The 20,505-nt window shown below is 32.5% G+C and overlaps 2 protein-coding genes across 5 annotated transcripts in view; both read left to right on the top strand.

Moving 5' to 3' along the window:
• LOC106458543 (PHD finger protein rhinoceros-like) overlaps positions 1 to 13,055 on the top strand; it is an 87,582-nt gene extending 74,527 nt beyond the window's left edge. For all 4 annotated transcript variants that reach the window (XM_013918061.2, XM_022384794.1, XM_022384795.1 and 1 more), the window contains 5 exons: positions 45 to 1,430; positions 5,666 to 5,802; positions 9,085 to 9,252; positions 9,947 to 10,050; positions 10,688 to 13,055. In XM_013918061.2, coding sequence (XP_013773515.2) covers positions 45 to 1,430; positions 5,666 to 5,802; positions 9,085 to 9,252; positions 9,947 to 10,050; positions 10,688 to 10,889 — 1,997 coding nt within the window. In that variant the 3' untranslated portion in view covers positions 10,890 to 13,055. The remainder of the gene's footprint in view (positions 1 to 44; positions 1,431 to 5,665; positions 5,803 to 9,084; positions 9,253 to 9,946; positions 10,051 to 10,687) is intronic.
• An 818-nt stretch (positions 13,056 to 13,873) lies between these two features.
• Positions 13,874 to 16,508, top strand: LOC106458546 (chloride intracellular channel exl-1-like). Its single transcript, XM_022384797.1, is given in 2 exon segments — positions 13,874 to 15,413; positions 15,416 to 16,508. Coding segments are annotated over 2 exon segments (729 nt in total). The 5' UTR covers positions 13,874 to 14,851; the 3' UTR covers positions 15,583 to 16,508.
• The last annotated feature ends 3,997 nt before the right edge of the window (positions 16,509 to 20,505 follow it).

Genomic DNA, 20,505 nt, shown 5'->3' with positions numbered 1-20,505 from the left:
ACATCTGTACAAATACTTACACATTTTGTATTTGTTGACAATAGTGACTGTAGAAATCCACCAATCAACTTCGGATGATGTAATGAGTACGTCTGACGTTAGTGATCCGGTTCCCGATTACAATGACCCTGTGGCACGTGTGTATTCTAATAGCAGACAAGAGCCAATTGAAGGTTCTTCCGAGAACCCATTTGTTTCAGGAGAGCAATCATTGACTTCGTCTGAAGCCTGTAGCACGAGTACAGATGAAGGGATTTACCAAGAAGTTGAAAACGAAGGTCCAGAAGACGACGACGAAGGCGTTTTTTCTGGTGATCCTTCGGAACCGCAAAAAAGCAATGATCCAGAAACAACTTTTAATAGAAATTCTGGAAAAATAAACGATAGTGATAATGGATCTCTAATTGTACCACAAACTTTGAATGAGGAAAATAATACTGAGGTTCTTGAAGGTCCTTCAGATGCCAGCGTTTCCTTTGCAGCCTCAAAGAATGCCATTGATTCGCCCAAATCTGAAGAAGGAAATAAACAAATAAATAATTCTCAAGTAGAAATCAAAGTAAAACCTGCCTTAGAAGGAAAGAAAAGTTTACCTATAGATATTCAGGAAAATATAAAAGAGTCACTTAAAAGAAGAAATTCCAAAGAACTAGCAGAAAGGGCACTTTCTGTTCCAGTTTCCTTATCTTTAACTCCAGTTCTTCCTGCACCACCTCCTCCGCTCATTCCATTATCTTTAAATAAAGACAGTTTTGAAAGTCAAAGCAATTCTCCAAGTGGTACTATTAAACGGAAATCAGATGTTATTTCCGAGAATAAAAATAACGTATTATCCGAGTTGTTGCCTCTTGGTAAAGAAAATGTTAATAATGAGGACAGCAATGAAGCCATAAACAATACCCAAACTCGAGTATTGGAAGAAAAAGATACTTTAAAACAAAAAACATCTAAACTATCTCCTCAAGCAATACAGACAAGGTTCATCCCACCCCAGTTTGAATCACTGCCGAATTCGGACATTAATATCAAGCCTTCGGAGTATCTAAAGAAATTAGCTAACAAAACTGCTCCTTCTTTTCCCATTCCAAAAATGGGACAAATACCTAAAGATGTTCTCGCAAATTCCGATAAAAACGCTTCTAATAATGAGTTAGAAGACAACAAATTGTTGCCTATGGTTACTGAACCCGTTTCAAAAAGTAGTCTAGCAAAGTCTGAATCAGAAGAGCTTCGTGACATCACAAAGATCAACGATAATACAGACGCTATATCTAATGAGTCCAAAACAAATGACAGTGAAATTATACCACAAGTTCCTCCGCCACCTAGTGGACCACTTGTAATTCCGCCTCCTCAGCCGAATTTCGGTGTGACCAAAGAAGCACTACAGTCGGTTAATTTAAAGAAAACTGATAAACCAACAAATACAGGTAAACTTGTTTTAACAGGCGTACTTTATAGGAAGAATATAGGAAATGAGTTAAAGTATTTTAGTGCAGAACATTTACAGCTATATGAAAATTTGCTCATTTCCTCACAAATTCACAACATAATAGGGCTTATACTTACTTTAATAAAAAAAACACACATTATAGTTGAAGAACGATGAATGTTAACTTATTTAAAATTTATACTCAGAAATATCATCATAATATATATCTATATACATACGTGTATGAGCACGGTAGTAAAAACATGTATATCAACAAAAAAAATCAGTAAATCTTACAAAAAATCATCTGTGCACCTGTCGAAATAGGATTTCATCCGTTTTTGTTATATGATTATATATTGTTTATATACTGAGAATTGAGTACGTTCTATTACAACTATTATGAATACATAAATTAGAATGTAACGTGACATTTTTAGTTGTTTGGCATTTGGTAAGTAGTGTGATGCCAACGAAAATATATCGCTTTGGGGAAGAATATCTAACAGCTGTGGTATTATCAGATTGCCCTGGTTTTCCCCAAAATAACCTGCAGGAACCGCAAAAACAGGAGGATCTAAAAGATACTGTATCACAAAGCATTTCCTGAATTATCTCTGTATTTGACTGAGTCTCCCACAAAAGAAAGAACTGGATACACACTTGCATTAAACACAGTCTTTATTAACGACAGACACAGTCCACACGTGTAAATGTCTTTCATTTAAGTGAGAGAGAAAGAGATGAAGTCTAACTTCTCAAGCTAAAATAAGCTCTATCAAAAGTAATCTCCTTTTTTAATGTAATCTCTCCTCAAAAATATATAATATTTCTAAATCTCATGTATGTTCTAATTATAACTGAGAGAACCTGGACCTATATACACAAACAAAACAAGACCAGGCTGCTCAGAGCTTCATGTTACCCATGTGATTCAAGATTATTCTCGATTAAGCGAAAGGGCGAGCTATGCCATTGGGGCATTACCCGACTCATCCGTAGAAAAGGCTGTTATCTATTTAGATGCATCCCAAGTAAAGTCACTGTTATATTTCCTTTAATCAAGTACGTTTGATAATCTACTGGAATGATCTCGTACCATGGGTAACTTGGGCAAAAACCTAATTGTTCCCTTGACTAACTTCTATATCGGAAGCTAACCATACTCTGTGTGCTGAGAAATTCTGAAATGTCTACATATTGATTATAGGATAGAAAACACATGATATGTCTGCATATCAAATAGCCCTTTCCAATGCAAAATATTCATACACTCAGATCATAAAGATGTGTTCAGGTTAGGGTTTTAGAATTTCCAAAATGGTGATATCCCTTATACTTAAAGATATTGGAAAAGAAATGTGGATCCACTTGGGACAACAGAACTTCCAGAAAGAATATACAACAAGTCATACCCCGGCGTGGAAAGCAAGATGTGACGTCTTGTATCAGATGAGCGAACACAAAGATCAGTATAAAAGCCGTACACGTTCTCCAGGCAACAGTATGCAACATAATAAAGAAGGAGTTTTGTCTGTAAAAGTGACACAGGTCACCTGTACACATGTTGCTTCTATGACACATCAATTCAACTGTTGCATATCTCAAGCAGAATGAAACGGGTATTCATGTTATTCCATACGAAGACACATCAGTCAAGTCGTCGGATGACACGCCTATAGATTTCTGTATAGCTGTACTTTGAAATGGGCGCTAGAAAATCGTCATCCTCGTACACTACATGGATTATGGAAAGCACGTAGGACTTGCTTTGGACATTATATCCTGACAATGGAGTTTTTTGCGATGAAAACTACGCTGCAGGTCTATTGTTAATATGTACAGTCGTCAAATATAGCATGAATGGACGTAATAACATGGACTGTAACAATGCGATGAAACTCCAAAATAGTTTTAATATAAATATTTAATTTCTGTATATAGATATGTATGCTAATCAGATGCATCATCTTATCTAAACAACAAGTAATAGTGATTCTGTTTTAATTCCCCACTTGCTCTTTGTGAATTTGTTTGTTTGTTTGCAAACTCCTCCCACAGTTTTAGAGCTAGCAGAACCAAACTTGGTAGACGGACTCTGGGTGGCCCAGGGGGTGTCCTTATCTTATGGCGTATCCCTCTGCCTAAATCATTAAAACGCGCCCAGAAGGTCACCCAGGCATGATGTGGTTTAGAAGTAGATTTACAGGATCCTGAAACCAAATGTGCCATCAAATTCTGTGTTCTAGGCCCCTTTCGGAATCTCAGGGACGCCATGTTCGAAACTGTTTATACCATCGCTCAAAAGCTAATGAGATCAAACTTGGGAAACGTGTTCAGGTTCTACAGGTGGGTGTCCAAGCGATTGGGGGGGGGGGGGGTACGAACCACTCTTGGGGTAGCTAAAGAAGTATTGGAGAGAATTGAGGAGTTTGGTCAGTATAGTGGGGCCTCTGTGAATCATGCGGGGACCTTTGAGCCCCGCAGCGAGGGCGGGTATTGTATGCTAGTAATTATTATAAAATGGCTGAAAAGGTTTAAAGTATAAGTTATACTTTATAAGTTATACATCATTTCACCAAGTTTAATTTGTACCATCTATTTGGGATGCTTCCATCATTTTACTCTAATGGGCAGAAAATTATATCTATTTATCTATAACCACTCTAAGGTAACAATAATAACTACATCACTGACTGAGGTGGCGTTAAAAAGATAATTTTATCCACATTTTCACTAAAGATCAAATTTTAAATGTATGGTTTGATTGCAGAAGAAGCTTCAAATCATCGAGTTATAGGCCTAGCTATTCCGTGTTTTACTTTAATACAAATACAACAACAGAAGGCACGCAACTTGAGCCAATTTATGGATAACAAGAGGCATATAATTTTCATTAGAAGTGAATAATATATAGTTCAGTGTTAAATTAGATATAAAGCAGATAAATATCCTGTGAATGTTTATTTTTGAATTATGAGTTCAAAGTGTATTGTTTTCGTACTTGATAATAAGTCTAAACTTTTTATTCTTGTTGTCTCAAATGTTCATATTTTTTACCAATGATAATATGAAACAACAAAACATCTTGTTATCTATTCTATCAGTGTATCCTCCCCCCTCCCCCCAACATGATCAGATGGTTAGGCCGCTCGACTTGCAACCTGTGGCTCGCGGGTTTGAATCCTCGTCCGAACAAAACATGCTTGCCCTTTCAGCCGTGGGGGCGTTATAATGTGACGGTCAGTCCAACTATTCGTTGGCAAAAGAGTAGCCCAAGAGTTGGCGGTGGGTGATGATGACTAGCTGCCTTCCCTCTAGTCTTTCACTGCTAAATAGGGACGGCTAGTGCAGATAGCCTTCGTGTAGCTTTGCGCGAAATGCAAACCAAAAATAAGTCTTATGGCTTATAACGCTAAAATTGAATTTCTATACCTGCAGTAGGCAGAGTACAGATAGTCTATTATGTGGCTTGGTGCTTAACAACAAACAAACAAAAAAACATCTTTCCATAAATTCTGTGTAATTTAAGATAATCCCAAATATCTTACTAGACAGAACATACAAAGAATAACAACAACAAACAAAAAGCAGACTAAGAATAATTTCTCGAAACGTTGTTGTTAAATAAAATAACAGTTTTTCTTTCTTGGACATGTGTTGTTGTTTTTTAAATTATTCTTTTGTGTTGCAAGACAGGTTTCATTGTTCTGTGGAACCTATTTTACTTGGTTACAAATGTCGCTTTGCGATGCTTGTTTCTGGAGTGTTCGGTGTCATGTGTCTGTGCGCTACTTCTATGGGAATTTTTTGTGATATAAATTATTATATAAATATTCAATTTACTGATGTACGAACCACCTTGCTGGTCAATGTCGAATTTCATTAACAAAATCACATAATCAGAATTTTCAGCTTTGTCATTATATTTTTCAGTTCCAGAGAAATAGTCAATTAAGAACTCAATCAATAAGATGTTTTCAAACAGTGTGGTATGTGTCATGGGAAAGTAATATTGTTTAATATTTTCTCGTGTAAAGTGTGGAGTGTACATTATGTAATAAGTATAACCATGTTTAGACTTTTCTTGTTCAGACTCCGTGGTGCCGTTTCTCTTGTTTATGCTATGTGGTAAATATCCATGCTTTGTCGCCTCTCATGTATATCGAGTGATTTATGTTATCTGATAAGTATCCATGTTTTGTCTTCTCTTATGTGTGTTTTTTTTTAAAGGGCGAACTATCCTCCTACAAAAGAACGAGTCTATCAAAGATAAAAAAAACGACCTGATAGCTGAACTTAAGAAATCAAAAGACATTCATGGGGTTAAGAAAATGAAAGAAGAACGTGTAAAACAGGAGCAAGAAGAGGTATACGTATATCTATATAGTTCTATTAAGTTTTCTGAATATTTGTAATTATTTTTAATTGTTTTCTATAACACAAATTCAAAGTTTAGAAATGGAAAATCTATGAAAAGAAATTTACATTTCTATGATATGCAATTAAGATTATTCACAGGGCCGTAGGAAGCGGTAAGGCCAGTCAGGCCATGGCCTGACCACTTTTTTTCATGGCATGTATGGCTACAACTTATGTATTAGAACTTGCTTCTTTTAATTCAATACATTACGTTGTATGTATGCAGTATTTGTAGTTAACCTGACTCAGGATTCAATCTCATAGCATCAATGTTTCAACAATTTTCTGGGGGGGGTCATACCCCCAGATCCCCCTAGAAATGGTAATGTGTCAATAGCTTGAACACTCCAAAACTTCTTCCAACGGCAATGATTCATGTGATGTTATCCCATGAATATAAAACCTTAATGTACTTTCCTGCAATACTCTTATCAATAAACATATCGTTAACATAGACGACCTCATAAGAAAGTAAAAAACAAACAAAAATCGATGAACTTTAAAAGAATAGGGAATATGTGGGTGAAAGGTTAAAAAACTAGTAAAATACAAAAGTAAACTGGTAGATAAATAAGATTAAACAACATTTGCATTAAAAGTTCACTAAATCTAAAAACCAAAATGTTAAAATATATTGCACATTAAAACTTTAATAAAGAAGGCCTGTTGGATATTTTCTACATGATCTTCACCGACATCGTCAGGAAACCGTTTATACTGATGATGCCATTGAAAATTACCTTCCATACATGTCGAAAACATCCAACAGGCCTTGGTGCCCCTTTTATTAGTTTTAATGTGTAATATATTTTAACGTTATGGTGCGTTTTAGTTTACGTGAGCTAGCAGCTCTTATGTTTGATTGGTGTATTATGTAACAACCTGTTTTATGTTTTGTCGAAAGTCAAAACTAACTGCAAAAGATTCAGATTAGTAACTATTTGGTCGAGAATTTCCCGTTGAAGCATTATTATTTTTATAGCCTAATAATGTGGAATAATGACGATGTCTGTTATATATATCCAGCATATTTTATTTTCCCTCCGCAACAGCTAGCAAGACTTTTCGGAAAAAAAGAAAACTGTTTATCAGCTACTTACGAACTCTTATCTATCACTTTCCAACTCAGGAATATTGCATAAGATCAATCTAATATTAACAGTACTGTCGGTAGCCATGTTAGGGTACAAGGACAAAATGTACAACAGAAGGCTCCAAACCAATAAACTTCACTTCGCCCATCCCCCTCCCGACTGTTCTCCGGCGTAGCATGAACGAAAACCAGGAATCTTATAAAGTTAAATAATGATCGACACAAACACCGCGAGATGCACTTTATGACAAGTCACATTTACCTGTTTGAACATGTTTATGTAAAGTAAATATCTGGAGCTCTAAAATCGTGGCTCCGCAGACATTTGGTCCATTTATTGTACCTGTCCCGAATATCTTGGTGTGATGACAGGAAATTCGTTAAGATATCTACTGCGAGATAATTCTATTTTCTTCAACTAACTAAAATTCGTGAGAAATAAAGAAGGACTGAACACAAACAAACAATAACACAAAAAAAAGCTTTATTTAAAACAAACAAAGTTAAAATGTTCACTTTATGTGTCACAATGGACAGTTGCGTCTACTGAAGAGTTAGCTCCTCAGTCTGAATAAACTTTATATTAGCTCGTAAACTAACTCAGTGATCTCCTATTTCAGACTAAATATCTCGAGATCGTGTCCCAGACTGAATACTTCAGCTACTTAAATAGTTAACGTCAAACTTACTCAGAGCGAGTAGCGCTACTCACATGACTGGTTATCACCAATGAAATACGAGAAGTCACCTGACTCCATTACAAAAATATACCTGTCTAACTTCACATACTATGAGAGGTTTTGTAGCTATCCTTACCAATGGAAGAAATAAATGTTATTTATGTGAACGACAGAGAATAGTAGGTAGCCAGAACAAAATAAGCTCAACTAACTTCTTGACCAATGTGTTATGTGGAAACTGCACATGCCTGCATAAATAAGAAATTTTGAAAATTCCTATATTAATGGAAGGAAGTAGAAAACACATGGAATACTTATGTAATACATTGGCTTATGCAACTGCCAAGTGTTCTAATCAGTGCTACAATATTAGCAATTTTTGAAACAATGTTCTGTTTCTTTGATGAAACTTAGTTATGTAAGAACTATTGGATAAAACATCACAAGCTAATAATGTACGTGATTACACTGTTTATATAATATCTTCAAACCGTCAATTATATCGTTATAGCACATATGTTGGTTTACAATCCTGATGAGTAAATTCAGTAGTATAAATTACCGTCCTGAAAAGAGCTTCGTTACTTAATTCTTGTTTCTCAGTGAAAGTAAATTGTATTTGAAATATCTACCTATTTTCACTTCATTCAAGTCTATTCGCTAGGTATTACCTAATTATTTTAGTTCATAAAAGTATTTGTTTTACTTCAAGAATGAACCGCTCATTAACATTTATTGTAAGATAATAGTATTTGTATTTCTTTTATCACAACTTGCTAGTATTCTAATACAAATGACATATATATATATAAAATTCTTCACATTCTCATATTTTCAGTATATGTTATAACTCGTTTTACTGTTCACAGTGGAAACGTTTTACATCTTGTAAAGTCGTCACACGATACCCATTCTTGGTCACGATAATACATACCAAAGAGCTCTTGAGAAGGCAAAATACATCTTGGTCGAAATCTTATATTAAGTTGAATTTCATGGTCTTATTACGCACAAAGAAGGCACACCAGACTTTGCTGCTTTCATAACAATCTTTTTTTTTTACGCGTCCATTGTATGGATTCAACCTCGTCTACTTTGTGAGATCGAAATTTCATAATAAATTATTTTCTGTTTCGTATTTTAAATTTTGTGACAAGGCGCCAATCAGTCCCTTATTTTCACGTTTCAGAGCTAGAATACAAATATTTAAATAGTTTACTTTTTTACTAATACCAAGTTGTACAGATTTTAGTTACCACAGAGGAAGAAAATTTTCCGAATTCTCTTGAGTTTGAAAAACCACATGTAAACAATTACAGTTTATTTTGTTCCTCCGTGTTGTAAAATATATATTTTAGCAATTACCGTATATGTAACAAACTCCTGACGTTATCCTGTCCAATTTGAGATGAAAATTTTTTGGTTAAAATTATTCAAATTTTAACTTTTTTATTTAGATGCAGAAGAAAGCGTCGGATATTGCAAAACAATGCACGACTGAAAGATTTTTAGACAAAATCCCCGAGGTCGACGCTAACGGATGCCCTATTCCACCATGGAAGCGGCAAATGTTGGCAAAGAAAGCTGCTGAAAACGCCAAGAAAGAAGCGGAAGAGCAAAGACTGGTAATAAATAATTATAAAAGAATGTCGCGATAACTTTTTGAAATCGTATTTATCGTACAGCTTTCTAACACATACAACATAGATACTATGTTCGATTAAGATGAGATGGCTTGACATAGTACGTAGATCTATTTAATGTCCTTTGGTTGAGTGGTTAACTAATATATTTGTCATAATTAATTTCGTTGATAGTTCCAGAAGACATAGTTTCAAGGTAGATTACATAGTCGTCTATCAACGTTAAAACACAGTTGTGTATCTTGTAAAGAAAATTCTGATGATGCTAACAGGTTCTTCGACTGGAATTAAACAAAATATGTTTATAACAACATTTGGGTTTGATTTGTAGCCGCGGCTCATAAAATAACTCCGAGCTGTATTTTTTTTTTTTTTTCGGTACAAACTTTTAGCTAGTAGCTTAAATTCTTTCAGGCAGGATTAAAGTAAATTAATCTATGAGACCTTGGGCATGGTCAAATACATCAATCGAAAGGGTTTGACCTCCTGAGTCCAAAACTGTAATTAGATCTCAAAGCGGTCAAGAGATGACGTAAGTGCCGTGACTATTGAGGATTCCCTCTTGTTTTTGAAGTAATTGCAATCATACATATTAAATAATTAAAGATAATAAAAAAATATGTTTCTGTATGGTAAACTGCTAACGTAAAATATGCATTTATTCTCTGTTATATAGAAGGAGGCAGAGCAGAGGAAAATCAGTGCTATTCCAGCTTGGAAGCGCCATCTATTGCTGAAAAATGTAATTCAATCGAATGCACCTTCAGAAATTATTCAAACGTAGGTGTTTATCCCATGCTATTAAAAATACAATTATATATTTTAGCAAAATAATACTACAAACAAATAACGTATTATAAAACTAATTGCAGTACTTGTTGACCAAGTTGTTACGAATTGTTTTACAAATACTGTCCTTCCGTATGCATCTGAAAGTACCACTGCGTATTCTTATATGGTTATTAAGCTAATTTTTGGTGTAATATTTAAAAATTTCTTCATTTTTCGCTTGCATTCAATTTAATCCATTATTAAATTCTAAGAATAACTTGACATGAAAGATATATGCCATATAGACTGTTTCGTGGTACTAAATGCTAAATGTTTTTGGTTATTACATCCAAATTTACTACTGACCTGATTAAAAATATCAGTAACGGTTACTGTTGTTAGCAATGCCGACAAGAGGACAGTGCAGTTATTTTATGTTGTTCTATCTGTTGAATGAATTAAGTTTAATATGACAGTTATTTTATTAATCATGACTAAACGACTTTACGCACTTTTACATCACGAACTCGGTATATAAATTTTACTTTTTATGTTTTTGGAAGAAAAGTGTGTATTTATATTTAATATTTCATAATTTAGATAAACAAGAATAAGTCTAAAAACCTCTGTTTAACCTCGCTTTTAGTTCCCCTTCATCGAACGTAGTGTCAAGCACTCCTGTTATTATAAAAAACAGTACGGAGACAATTTCAGAAAAACAACTTAATCGCAATATGGCACAAGTAACAGCAAATTCTTTACCTGAGGAAAATTACAACGATGAAGACGAAAAACCTCACAATCCTTGGTTACAGCAGTTACGGAAAACCAACTCAGAATTTCGCTAAAATTTTTTTTAGCAACACATGTAAAAAAATAATTTAATTTCTGATTTAATTAAATGCAAATAATTGTATACTGAAACCTATCTATATACGATAGGGAGTCTACTTATTCACGTATTAGTAGATGGCAGCAGTGAAAAAGTGATATTTTCTGCAAGATGAGTTAATTAAGAAATAAATTCAGAGTAAAGTGAATAAATATTTTCACGCATTTTTCATTTGCACTCACTAAAATGACAGAAATATTCTTTTAAGTCATTAAAAATAACAGAAATTATCCAGAGCCGAGAACGATAAAATTTGCATATTTTTAACGTTATTTATCATCTGCAATAGTCAACTATCAGTCGGAACGTTTCACTTGTTACGCTGAAGACAAACAATTGTCGTACTGATGTTCAAATATTTTCGGTGACAATCTTTCCTGTAATAAAATTACTTTCTACCAATTCAGTTTGATATACAAAGTATAACAATTTGTTCTTAACAGTTTGTAACGATGTTATCATAGTTTCGTAAAAGAAATTTGTTAGCATTCCACAAAGGTAAACATTCTTTGACTTTTTAATGTTCTTTCAGATGAATGGAAAACTTTAAATTTTTATTATAGGCATAATTACTTAATAGATTTCGTCCAGGACTTGGAAAAAGTATTTTTTCTTTAAAACATTTGTTATGTGTATTTGTGTGTAAATATGTAATGCTTTTACAATTAGCTTATAACAGAGTACAGACAAGTTCTACATTAATTCTTTCTTTTTTTTTTACGTTTGTTTAATGATATAGTTTTAAATATCACATACATTTGAAATATACGCGAACGTGGGTGATGTACAATTAACACGATTTAGTGGCAGTGATTGTTTTTAAATAATTATATCTTTAAAACAATGTTCCCTAGGGGAACTAAGTTTTACCAGAGCCATACTAAGAATAATAAGTTTTATTCCGGAAAGTTTGGATATTGTACAAGGTGTTTTAACAATAAATAAACAAATGAAACTTTCGGTGTGTTTATTTATTGACATCCCAAAGGTTCAACAAAGTCTTGTCATTATGTTTTCACCAAGATATTTATGGTTAGCATGTACTAATTAAAAAAAATAATTCATAGACGGTGTTCGTTGTAACCAATGTTTATTCAGGACTAGTTTTCAATTGGTAACTTGCATATTTGGTACGAACAAAATATTAATAAACTTTGCAAGTCTTTGTATAGATTTAAAAAAAAAAGAAGCTTATGCCATACAATTTATATGGTTTTGATTAGCTCCTTCGCTTAAGTATAAAACTGTGAAGATATTGAGTTGTGAAAAACTGAGACCATGTTATAATAAATGTTATACAAATTTCTTGGTATCTGGATATTAATTCATTCATCCGAATACAATGGCAGTCTTTCAAAACATAATAATATAAATAACGAAAAATAAAACATACACACACCAAGAGAAATACATAAACTGCACTCAAGTTTATCACATTCTGCATCCATGACATGGTAAGAACAAGAGTTCAAGAATTAATCCTTCCATCCCAAATTATTTTCCATCTATGTATTTTCAAAGCATCTCTAAAATAATTACTTCTATAAAAAAAAAGTAATGGAAATCACGTGTTTTTTTTATGTTTCAAAGATTACAAAACTCCATTCCTAGGATTTTCAAGTGATGGTCTAACTCTATTAACAGTAAAAACATACTTATGTAGTTTCAAATACAATTCATGGTATATAAAATGCTCATTAGTCAACTGATTCCTAAAATTAGAAATCATTTTTATATATCTACTGCCTGTTTAAAAATCCCACATATTAAACATTACTGATCAAAAACATACTTGAAGTACAATATTTTTGTTACTTTCTACAAACCTTTAATATGCAAAATGCACACTTTTAATGTCATCATATATGTGTGCCTGTATTGTAAAAACTGGCAAATACTAATCCAGTCTTACCTCTATCTCCATTTTCCAAATATCAGATTCACATTTCTTCAACAAATGTTTCATATAACTAAAACACAATTTTATGTTAACTTCTACAGATAATTAGTAACCAAAATGCACACAATTTTAATACCTTCCATTCTTGTTTTCCAAATATCAAAGATTCACATTTCTTCCACAAATGTTTCATATAACTAAAACACAATTTTATGTTAACTTCTACAGATAATTAGTAACCAAAATACACACAATGTTAATACCTTCCATTCTTGTTTTTCCAAATATCAAAGATTCACATTTCTTCCACAAATGTTTTTTAAAAGTTTTATGGCTGATTTTTCACTAGTGGTTTGGAATAGTGTAAAATCTGGAATAAAGCAGTATATTTACAAACTGCATTAGAACAGAAAGTGAAGTAAGTTATTGTATCTGAATAAGAATACTATATTTCCCAAAGCAAGCTGCTCAGAACACATTGTTAATAGATTGTGATCAAGTCAATCATCATTTCCATTAGAACTGACCTGGTACAGGACATCGCTGGTCACAAATTTGCGATAAGACCAGAACAGTGTGTTAGATAAGTTTATATAAAAATAATGTAAATAACGAGAGTAAGTTGAGAATATTATATAATTGAAGAAAAACACACGAGAACTCATTTCCATTCACCTGTTCTGTCACAAGATACTACAGTACAGAATACTGCAACAGACCCAGAATAGTGTGTTACACACGTTGAGTGTGTATGATGACAATTTAAATCATAAGAGTAAGGTAAGAATATTACACTATTGATGAAATCTACACCAGACCTCATTACTATTACATGTCATAAGACAGTAAAAGTATTGAAGAAATGACTCCTGCAACAGACAAAGAATATGTAGGTTACACACACACACACACAGCATGTATAACAACTTAAATTATAAGAACAAAGTGGGAATGTCACATTATTGATCAAAACTATTTTAGTATTCACTATCCCATTAACCGATTCCATGCTGTAATACACTACAACAAAGACTACAGTATCAGACCAATAACAGTGTGCTATACATATTTTTGTATTAATACTGTCTATTAATGACAGTAACCCCCCCCCCTCACTCTGACTACAGTATGAACTCATTACATTGTCTCTTTTAGTTCTTAAACAATTAACTAGTTTACTCCTTTAATTCATACATTGAGACAGCTCATTACATGTACACATGAGACATTTTAAGGTAGTGTATCACATGTCATATGAGTCATGGACAAGTACACTAAACCTCATAAATGTTCAGAAGATAATTATAATCAATTATATTATGAATGAAAATATAAAAAAAACATACAAAATATTTGTTTCTCAAATTACACATAAAGTGAAGAGACATTAGGTCTATAGAAGAGACAGATGGAGCTCATCCGTCTGTGACTACAGCCTCTCCCTTATATATATATATAAAAAGGAGAAGTTATAAATAGCTTTGTACACTGGATCCCACTCAACTCTTTAGAAATTACTGTATGTCATGCCAAATCTAGGCTAAACTCTTCTTACTCTGTGCACTGCATGGTGCTTTATTTTAGGCTCTACTTATGCCACCAAGCTGCTTCAGAGGTGTGGTGTCAGCATAAGAATCAGTCTTAAGTATACGTGTATCTTCATTATACATTGCTTGAATGCTGAAACAGGTCTTTAACAGTGCTCTTACATACTGTAAGTATTAAACTGAAGACAGAAGACACAAATCTTTGTTTTTTTTAATTCAGTGCTGACAGAGTACAGGTTAACAGAGAAAGTAACTTCACAGTTGACCTTTTAATTAACAAGAAGAATACTTGTTCTGTGTGCAGAAAAGCAAGTGTAATCAAGAAACTGTGAACTTTTTTTGTGAAAGAAATAATTCAGCTAATGAATCATAAGCTCTGAAACTTCTTCCTAATACTCAAGAGATTTGCTATCTGATCTGTAAGAAAAGTGCTAACAGCTGCAGTAAATCCTGTAACACAGTTAAACCGAAATGTCTTACTTACCAGAGGTGCTTTTATTTGTCAAAGCAGGCGCAGATGGTAAACGCTATGGTGCTTGTCCTTTTTGCCAACGCATATTCATGATTCTTATGGTAAAGGCTAGAGTTCAAAAATTGAAGTTCAAGGTAGCTACAGTAAACCTTGCCAAACCACCTGAAGAATTCAAAAAGTTTGGACTACGTCGAGTACCAGCAATTGTGCATGCAGAAAACTCCATTGATAGTGTTGATGATATCTTACAGTACCTTGATGATACATTTCCTGAGAATGAACTGAGCTACAATAACCCTGAAGCAGAAAAGTCATGTAAGGATATTTTTCAGAAATTCTGCTTTTTTATAAAGGAAGTATCCAAAAATAGCAGTCATCTTATGTCAGAGTTAAAAAAGCTTAATGAATTTCTTCTTTCTAATGAAACTAGTTTTCTTTGTGGCAATAACATTTCTCACCTGGACTGTGAAGTTCTACCAAAGCTACATCATATTCGTATAGCTTCCATGTGTCTAAAGCAGTTTGAGATTTCTTTGGATTTAAAGGGACTATGGCGTTATTTGAAAAAGCTTACACCAATGATATCTTCATCAAGACTTGTCCTTCAGACCAAGAAATCAGCCTACACTGGGCAGACAAACCTGAAACTCCAAACTTCACAATGGAACAGCATGCACAAATTACTAAAGAAGAAGCACGGTATAGCTTAAGTGTACCTCCTGGAATTTAAGAAGTAACGAATGGCACAATGTTCTTTGTATATGTTGGAAATGTTTGCTTCTAATATACACATATATTTATTAACAATATTTATCAATGTTGACTTGACTAACTTATTTTCTTTAAATTCTGTTTGTGTCACTTGGTATGTAGAAAAGTTTACATGCTACTAGACGCTGAAGCTGGCTTTTAATATTAAATTAACATACGAGTCAAGGAAAAAAAAATATGCTAAACTGTAAGATTATAAGACAGTTTATATTTACATTTTCTTATTAAAACTATATTAAAAGACCATGTCTTAAAGTATCAAACTTAAAGCTCCATGCTAAGAATGTTCAATAACTATAAATAACTGTGATAATTACAAAAACAATTATTTAGTACAAAAGTATGTACTGTACCTGATACGACCCTTGTGGCTATATTCCACCAATAAATGGCACGTTTGGTATAAAACAAGGTTTTTTTACTACCATTGTGTTTAATAACCTAGAATTTTAGGTTTTAAAAGCATCTGGTTACAAAAGTGATATCTTTATAAGCATCACTCTACAAGTTATTTTCTTATTGGAATTTTCTGTAAGGCTATTCTTCAATGGAATTTTATCATAATCTAAAATGATCTATTTTGGCAAATTCTTCCAAAATGTATTGAGGCCTATAGTGTACAAATGCAGCATTAATATTTATGCTTTTTAATGATTTGGAAATTTTTATATAAACTCTTAAACATGCTTAAGACATTACTATTTATTGTTACATCTATTTTGCTGAGTAGATTAATCCATACAAATTACAGATAAAAAATTCAAAACTGCATAAACTTAAAGATCAATGAAAATAAGGCCTACCTCTTTTTTCATTTATCAATGTTATATTAACACATTAAAATATACACATGTTGATTTTCTGAAAAATACTGGGCTTATATTAATTTTTATTGTGATTTAACTGTATTAATATGTTAATAAAATTAGAGAGAGATATTTTTGATGTTATTTTTTACTTAAAACAGTGTTGAAGACCAATATTTTCACCTTTATATATATTGCATTAATAAAACTGATTCACATTCACAGAGTACATGTACTCAATAAATTATGTCTACATTGAACACTTTTATTTTTGTATTTACTGGGAATATTATATGTTTATATACAATTAAAGAATTACAATCTATCAGAAAACCTAAATATTTAAGTAAACAATCATATACATAACTGTTAATTATAACTAAGAGTTTGGTGATTAACTCTATTAATCAAAATCACAGATAATATTAAAGAGAAGCCTTTTATGCACCATTTGTTTTTCATACCACCCTTTTTTCTAATTAGCAGTCAGGCACTTTATTTTTTAAACCAACTTATTATTTCCTGCAAGAAATAATTTTCCTTAAAAAGGTATAATTCTAAAAAAATAATTATTTAGTTTCTATGATAACCTCAAAATTGTTACCTAATTATAAATGAACATAAAAACTAAAAATTTAAATTCTGTACAATTGTTTCTACCATTACTTCAGCTAATACGGTATATGCTGACTAGGGGGATTGTCTCAAAATTTTGAAAGAGAACATGAGAAGTGAAGAAAGAAAAAATACTATAGCAAGTTATTTTATGGACATCATGAAAGTTCCATAAACAAATATCTGAACACAGATTATCCGTTTGAATATTCATAATTTTTGCATTCTAACATGAAAATTTGGATAGTCTTTTCAGCATGACACATTACAAAATCTGCAACTAATTGAACTTCTGAACAACATAAAGAATAACGTAACTTTTCGATCATAATTTCCATTTAAAACTGGCCAATAGCTAGAAAACATTATGCCAGCAATTGACTGAATTACTTGGGTATACCAGCACACCTTACTATACCAACATACTTATATATGCACTTAGTTCTAAATTATTTCCTCTTATACAAGTAGTACAATTTTATGTGGCATTACATTCAAAAGCCTCACTCATAATAACTTTAATCTTATTATGATACATATATAATTTTCCAACATCAAGAGATTTAAGTCATACCATATATACATCCACATTCTGTGAAACTGTAGAGTAATAAATTTTAAAGAGATTAGTCAGATCAGGTATGGGTACATATCCACATATCAAAGGTAAACTTTACTAGCTAAGTGCTCATTATATTTCTTCTAGTACTAGTAACGTAAAATTCATACCCACTGTCTCTTAAATACATCAGTTGTTTATGTATACATGGAGTGTGAAGACAGATGCATGAAAACTTTGATATTTTACCATATTTTCTGTATTCTTATGTGGGAGGTAAATTAATCATTTCTTTTTCTTAATGTACATGTAACTTACTCTAAAGTTTGGCCCAAAAAACATAACTGAAAATTTTAGCTTGTTTTATATATTTTACACATTTTGTGCTGCAAAGGAACTAAACTGCCATATATACTTATTAAAAAATTTTTTAGTTTCTCTTTTCACATATCTTGGAGTAAATCTGTGGCCATCAGAACTTATCTATAAACCTTTTAATTGTTCGCTTCAATTTAAAAAACAAATTTGAAATTTTTTTATTAAGATTCCTTATGAATGTTATTTAAAATATTCATGTTACAGTTTCTCATGGAAATAAACCTGTCATAAGCTAATAATATCCAACATGTAATGATGAACAGAGTAAGAATTACTGTTTTAAATAGTATTTTTTGAAAACAATCTTAATAAAACTAAACATTAGTTTCATAACATAAAATACTAAGTTAAAAATGTTTGAAGTACATCTTGCATAACCTTATTTTTGGAAAAAGAAAATAAGGATTTTCTTTCTCTAGAAACAGATTAACTTAAAATTAAATGATCATATATACAAGAAACTGTGTCTAGAGTGTGTGATTTTTATGTTATTTGTAGTTCTACTAATTTACTAGTATTTATCTAGCTTTAACAAGTTAATTGTTAAGCTTATTTATAAATTTAGTCCAACTTAAGTATAAACTTAAATGTTGATTTTAGCATAAAATTAGCCCCAAATTCACATTTACCTTTAAGCTCTAGAAATACTTTTAAATTTATCAATGAAAACAATTGATTAAAAAAGATCTACTTAAGAACTCAAATTTGTAGCTAAAAATAAAATTTAAATAAAAACATAGAACCCAAGCTCTAAAGTTCGTTCAGAATTTCTACAACTTAACTAAACAAAAAATAATTGTTAATAATTTATTAAATAAGTACACTCTGAACTCTAATCTAGAGCAAATAGGCCTACTAACATTGTGCCATTGACTCTGAGTGACAGACATAGTAAATTAAAAGTAAAACATAACGTTACACGATTGCACTTCATTTGTTAGGCTTAGAATTTTAGACCTCAAAACTTTTATTAACAGAAGATTACTCAACTCAATAAATCATTTATTTAAATGATAAAAAAATTACATCAATTTTGTTAAATAACAAAATATAAAAACACACGGTGATCAGTTGTTGTTTTGGGTTACACCAAAAATTGACTTTCGACTTTTCGTCATCTTCGCAGATTTGATCCCTAACGCAAGAAAATAAGCTAACGCTTACAATATTTCTTATTTAGAGTAACTATATACATAACATACCAAATACAATGGGTCATTTGATCATCATTGAATATCCACACGTAAGAAAATTAAAAATTGAAATCCACCCTTTATTTTTCTGGAAATCATTAATTCATCTCTTAAGTTCCTATATAGAGTGGTGGCCTCCACGTCGGTCAACGAGAACTCATTCCATAAGCCAACACCCTGTTTTAAAAATAAGTGTCACAATTAAAGCTCGACCTTGTCTTTTCCAAATATTAATAAATTTTTGTCCTTTCGTCCTAGAGTATTGCCCCCCCAGTGGCACAACGGCATGTCTGCGGACTTACAACGCTAGAAACCGGGTTTCGATACCCGTGGTGGGCGGAGAACAGATAGCCCATTGTGTACCTTTGTGCTTAAATTACAAACAAACTTACATTATTATCGCACAAAGAAATCAAAGGTCTTTATGCTATCATCCACTGTCTAATCTTGTAATCTTCAACAAGTTCATTTCTTACCCTTCATTTCTCAAGAGAAATAATAAGTTTGTTTGCTTTCACGTAAAGCTATTTGAGGATTATTTGCGGTAGCTGTCCACAGCGTGGAAGTAGCAGACTAGAAGGAAGTCAACTAGTCAACGCTTCCAACCACTAACCCTTGGATTACTTTTTACCAGCTAATGGTAGGATTGGCATTATAACGGCCCCAAAGCTGAAAGGGCAAGCATGTTTGGATATGCTGTGACCACAAATTACGATTCAAGCGTCCTAACCATCACACCATATCAGGATCTATCTCTGTAAGACAACCCTTAAATCATCCCATAAATTCTCCTAGTAGGTCTCCTTTGAACCCTTTCTTACAGATCAATTTTTTCTAGTGTAGACAGCTATAATAAACTATCAGCAACATCTGTGAGCATGTTTTTGAAAGATTTTGTACTGGATGAATCTTCTGTTAAGGTTACTTTTGAATTTGTTAATAGCTTAAAGCAGCCAGGATGATGTTAATTATGAGAGGTTTACAAATATATTTCTGGATGATGGGTGTGGGTTGGCCCTGTAGTAGACGTCTGGATTTCAGAATTGATGAGTTGGGTTCGAAACCATGAGATACCTCAAAAGATTTTTCACACTTCAAGCAGTGGGCATGTTGTATAGCAATTCTTTACTATAGATGGCAGGTGGCAGGATGCTACTGACTGGCTGCCTTTTCTCTGGTTAGTAGCTCAAAATTAGCGAGAGAAGCAGGTAGCATTACTAGTTTTCCATAATATAATACCTCTAGACAATCAAACCCATTGATCTTTTTTCTATTCTTGTGTTTGCTGAAAATGAAATTGTACAAGGTATAATCAAAGATATAACTGTAAT

This window comes from Limulus polyphemus, unplaced genomic scaffold (assembly GCF_000517525.1).
Source record: "Limulus polyphemus unplaced genomic scaffold, Limulus_polyphemus-2.1.2 Scaffold483, whole genome shotgun sequence".
NCBI classification, from domain to species: domain Eukaryota; kingdom Metazoa; phylum Arthropoda; class Merostomata; order Xiphosura; family Limulidae; genus Limulus; species Limulus polyphemus.
This window is presented reverse-complemented; position numbering and strand designations above follow the sequence as displayed.